The sequence below is a fragment of the Heptranchias perlo genome, unplaced genomic scaffold (genome assembly GCF_035084215.1).
Source record: "Heptranchias perlo isolate sHepPer1 unplaced genomic scaffold, sHepPer1.hap1 HAP1_SCAFFOLD_1615, whole genome shotgun sequence".
In the NCBI taxonomy this organism is placed as follows: Eukaryota; Metazoa; Chordata; class Chondrichthyes; order Hexanchiformes; family Hexanchidae; genus Heptranchias; species Heptranchias perlo.
The window spans coordinates 6,657-12,500 of record NW_027138876.1 but is presented as its reverse complement, the minus strand read 5'-3'; the positions used below and the strand labels follow the sequence as shown (position 1 = coordinate 12,500).

Here is a 5,844-nt window from a genome sequence, read left to right as displayed (position 1 = left end):
CATACAAATGTACACACACACATAGATACACACTGACACACACAGACACACATATAGAGACACACACACATAGAGACACACACACTCACACACAGACACACACACAGACAAACACATAGAGACACACACACACATAGACACACACACATAGACACACACACAGACACACACATAGATACACACAGACACACACACACAGACACACACACACAGACACACACACATAGACACAGACACACACACACACACACACACACACATGGACACACACACACACATAGACACACACACAGACACACACACATAGACACACACACACCACATACACACAGACACACACACATAGATACACACACAGACAGACACACACAATCAAACAATCGCACAGAGACAGACACACACACAGACACACACACACACACACACATAGATACACAGACACACACACAGACACACACACAGACACAGACACACACACAGACACACACACACACACACACACAGACACACACACAGACATAGACACACACACACATAGACACACACACACATAGACACACACACAGACACACACACATAGACACACACACATAGACACACACACAGACACACACACATAGACACACACATAGACACACACACACATAGACACACACACATAGACACACACATAGACACACACACATAGACACACACACATAGACACACACACACATAGACACACACATATAGACACACACACATAGACACACACACACAGACACACACACACATGGACACACACACACATAGACACACACACAGACACACACACATAGACACAGACACACACACACACACACATGGACACACACACACATAGACACACACACAGACACACACACATAGACACACACACACCACATACACACAGACACACACACATAGATACACACATAGACACACACACACATAGACACACACACATAGACACACACATAGACACACACACATAGACACACACACACAGACACACACACATACACACACACATAGACACACACACACATAGACACACACACATAGACACACACACATAGACACACACACACAGACACACACACACATGGACACACACACACATAGACACACACACAGACACACACACATAGACACAGACACACACACACACACACATGGACACACACACACATAGACACACACACAGACACACACACATAGATACACACACAGACAGACACACACAATCAAACACACGCACAGAGACAGACACACACACAGACACACACACACACACAGATACACAGACACACACACACAGACACACACACAGACACACACACACAGACACACACACAGACACACACATAGACACACACATAGACACACACACACATAGACACACACAGACACACACACACACAGACACACACACATAGACACACACACACACAGACACACACACATAGAGACACAGACACAGAGACACACACACAGAGACACACACACAGACACACACACATAGAGACACAGACACAGAGACACACACACAGACACACACACATAGAGACACACGCACACACACACACAGAGTGACACACACACACAGACACACACACATAGAGACACACACACAGACACACACACACAGAGACACAGAGACACACACACACATAGAGACACAGACACATAGAGACACACACACACACACAGACACACACATAGAAACACACACACAGACACACACACAGAGACACACACACACACACACACACACACACAGAGCACCTTACTGGGTTTGGAAGAGTTAAAATCAGCCAGGGTTCCAGATCCTGTTTACATCCGGCAACACTTGCTGAGGAGCGAGTGTGTAAGTACGAGTGTGTGTGTGTGAGTTAGAGTGAGTGAGTGTGTATATGAGTGTGAGTGTGTATATGTTTTTACAAGTGTGTGTATATGATTGTGTGTATACAAGTGTGTGAGTATATATACGAGTGTGAGTGTGTGTATGTGTGTGGGTGTGTATTCGAGAGTGAGTGTCCATGTGTGAGTGTGTGTATATGCGTGTGTGAGAGTGTGTATACGAACATGAGTGTGTGTAGACAAGTGTGAGTGTGTACACGAGTGTATAAGTGTGTTTATATGAGTGTGTGTGTGAGTGTGTATAGAAGTGTGTGTGAGTGTGTATATGAGTGTGTGAGTGTGTACACGTGTGTGAGTGTGAGTGTGTACACGAGTGTGTGAGTGTGTACACGAGTGTGAGTGTGTGAGTGTGTACACGAGTGTGTGAGTGTGTACACGAGTGTGAGTGTGTGAGTGTGTATACGAGTGTGAGTGTGTACACGAGTGTGTGAGTGTGTGTATACGAGTGTGAGTGTGAGTGTGAGTGTGAGGGTGAGGTCAGGACCGGGACTGGTTGACCCCGCCCCCTCCCTCTCTACCCCCGGGTGGTGGGGGTCGCTGACACACCAAGAAGGAGCTGTCCCCGGGAGCAAAGCAAGAGAAGGGGCCGCCATCGCCTCCGAGACCCGTTCCTCCCGCCGCCCGCCCGGCGAGAGTCAGTGCCCCGCGCGCGGAGAGGAGAGGAGATCCCGAGCGACCGATACCACCCGCCAATTGTTAACCCCCCAACCCCCCGTTACCCCCCCTACCTCGTAGAGCTGACCCATAGTGGCACTGGTTGGAGGGATTGTGTTATTCACGAAAAAGAAGAGGGCGTCTTCCGGACGCAGGTGGACGCGTTTCCGAATCAGGAAGTAAAATTGGCCGACTAGAGCGGGGGAGGGAGGTTGAAGAGAGAGGGAAGGAGAGAAAGGAGAGCAAGAAATTCAGTCTGGACACAGCGACCGCGTTCAAATTACATCGCGCCGCACAGCAAGACCCCCACGGGCAGACTGGCCGCCTCTCGTCCCTCTCGGTTTGGCCGGGGTAGCTTTGAGAGAAAGGACTTGCCTTTCGACCAGCTCAGGACGTGCCTGAGCTCCTCGCACCCTGCCTCAGTGCGGCGCTCCCTCAGTACCGACCCTCCGACAGTGCGGCGCTCCCTCAGTACCGACCCTCCCACAGTGCGGCCCTCCCTCAGTACCGACCCTGCCTCAGTGCGGCGCTCCCTCAGTACCGACCCTCCGACAGTGCGGCGCTCCCTCAGTACCGACCCTCCGACAGTGCGGCGCTCCCTCAGTACCGACCCTCCGACAGTGCGGCGCTCCCTCAGTGCCGACCCTCCGACAGTGCGGCGCTCCCTCAGTACTGACCCTCCCACAGTGCGGCGCTCCCTCAGTACTGACCCTCCGACAGTGCGGCACTCCCTCAGTACTGACCCTCCGACAGTGCGGCACTCCCTCAGTACTGACCCTCCGACAGTGCGGCGCTCCCTCAGTACCGACCCTCCGACAGTGCGGCCCTCCCTCAGTACCGACCCTCCCACAGTGCGGCGCTCCCTCAGTACCGACCCTCCGACAGTGCGGCCCTCCCTCAGTACCGACCCTCCGACAGTGCGGCCCTCCCTCAGTACTGACCCTCCGACAGTGCGGCGCTCCCTCAGTACCGACCCTCCGACAGGGCGGCGCTCCCTCAGTACTGACCCTCCGACAGTGCGGCCCTCCCTCAGTACTGACACTCCGACAGGGCGGCGCTCCCTCAGTACCGACCCTCCGACAGTGCGGCCCTCCCTCAGTACCGACCCTCCGACAGGGCGGCGCTCCCTCAGTACTGACCCTCCGACAGGGCGGCGCTCCCTCAGTACCGACCCTCCGACAGTGCGGCCCTCCCTCAGTACCGACCCTCCGACAGTGCGGCGCTCCCTCAGTACTGACCCTCCGACAGGGCGGCGCTCCCTCAGTACCGACCCTCCGACAGTGCGGCCCTCCCTCAGTACCGACCCTCCGACAGTGCGGCGCTCCCTCAGTACTGACCCTCCGACAGTGCGGCGCTCCCTCAGTACTGACCCTCCGACAGGGCGGCGCTCCCTCAGTACCGACCCTCCGACAGGGCGGCGCTCCCTCAGTACTGACCCTCCGACAGTGCGGCGCTCCCTCAGTACTGACCCTCCGACAGTGCGGCGCTCCCTCAGTACCGACCCTCCGACAGTGCGGCGCTCCCTCAGTACTGACCCTCCGACAGTGCGGCGCTCCCTCAGTACTGACCCTCCGACAGTGCGGCCCTCCCTCAGTACTGACCCTCCGACAGTGCGGCGCTCCCTCAGTACTGACCCTCCGACAGTGCGGCGCTCCCTCAGTACTGACCCTCCGACAGTGCGGCGCTCCCTCAGTACTGACCCTCCCACAGTGCGGCCCTCCCTCAGTACTGACCCTCCGACAGTGCGGCGCTCCCTCAGTACTGACCCTCCGACAGTGCGGCCCTCCCTCAGTACTGACCCTCCGACAGTGCGGCCCTCCCTCAGTACTGACCCTCCGACAGTGCGGCCCTCCCTCAGTACTGACCCTCCGACAGTGCGGCCCTCCCTCAGTACTGACCCTCCCACAGTGCGGCCCTCCCTCAGTACTGACCCTCCGACAGTGCGGCCCTCCCTCAGTACTGACCCTCCGACAGTGCGGCCCTCCCTCAGTACCGACCCTCCCAGAGTGCAGTGATTTCTCCAGCTTACCTGTGAGGTCTGAGGGGACCAAATATTTCCTCTTGTCGAGATCAGGCACTCGAGCCTTTGCTGCTTTCTCCACAATCACCTGTTCAACAATCACAGGACTGGCTCAGGAATCGGGTGGATAACAGTCAGAGATTCATCAAATGGTGTTCCCATTCTCCCCTCCCTCTCCACACTCGCTCACTTACACACTCACTGACACACTCACTCATGGACAGACACGCACACTTACACACTCACACTCACTCATGGACACACTTACACACTCACTCATGGACAGACACGCACACTCACACTCACACACTCACTCATGGACAGACACGCACACTCACTCATGGACAGACACGCACACTCACACTCACACACTCACTCATGGACAGACACGCACACTCACTCATGCACAGACACGCACACTCACACTCACACACTCACTCATGGACAGACACGCACACTCACTCATGGACAGACACGCACACTCACACTCACACACTCACTCATGGACAGACACGCACACTCACTCATGGACAGACACGCACACTCACACTCACACACTCACTCATGGACAGACACGCACACTCACTCATGGACAGACACGCACACTCACACTCACACACTCACTCATGGACAGACACGCACACTCACTCATGGACAGACACGCACACTTACACACTCGCACTCACTCATGGACAGACACGCACACTCACTCATGGACAGACACGCACACTCACACTCACACACTCACTCATGGACAGACACGCACACTCACTCATGGACAGACACGCACACTTACACACTCGCACTCACTCATGGACACACTTACACACTCACTCATGGACACACTCACACACTCACTCGTGGACAGACACACACGTACACACTCACTCATGGACTCACTCATGGACAGACACTCACACTCACACTCACTCATGGACACACTTACACACTCACTCATGGACACACTCACACACTCACTCGTGGACAGACACTCACACTCACACACTCACTCATGGACTCACTCATGGACAGACTTACACACTCACATTCACTCATGGACAGATTTACACACTCACACTCACTCATGGACAAACTTACACACTCACTCATGGACACACTCACTCATGGACAGACACGCACACTTACACACTCACACTCACTCATGGACACACTTACACACTCACTCATGGACAGACACGCACACTCACTCATGGACAGACACGCACACTTACACACTCACACTCACT

At 54.6% G+C, this 5,844-nt stretch overlaps 1 protein-coding gene across 1 annotated transcript in view; it reads right to left on the bottom strand.

The window, feature by feature from the left end:
- LOC137309321 (gamma-aminobutyric acid receptor-associated protein-like 1) overlaps positions 1 to 4,708 on the bottom strand; it is a gene marked incomplete at its 5' end in the record, with an annotated part of 12,879 nt that extends 8,171 nt beyond the window's left edge. The window contains 2 exons of the mRNA XM_067977574.1: positions 2,652 to 2,770; positions 4,607 to 4,708. Of these exons, the coding sequence (XP_067833675.1) occupies positions 2,652 to 2,770; positions 4,607 to 4,708 (221 nt within the window). The remainder of the gene's footprint in view (positions 1 to 2,651; positions 2,771 to 4,606) is intronic.
- Positions 4,709 to 5,844: the final 1,136 nt, after the last annotated feature.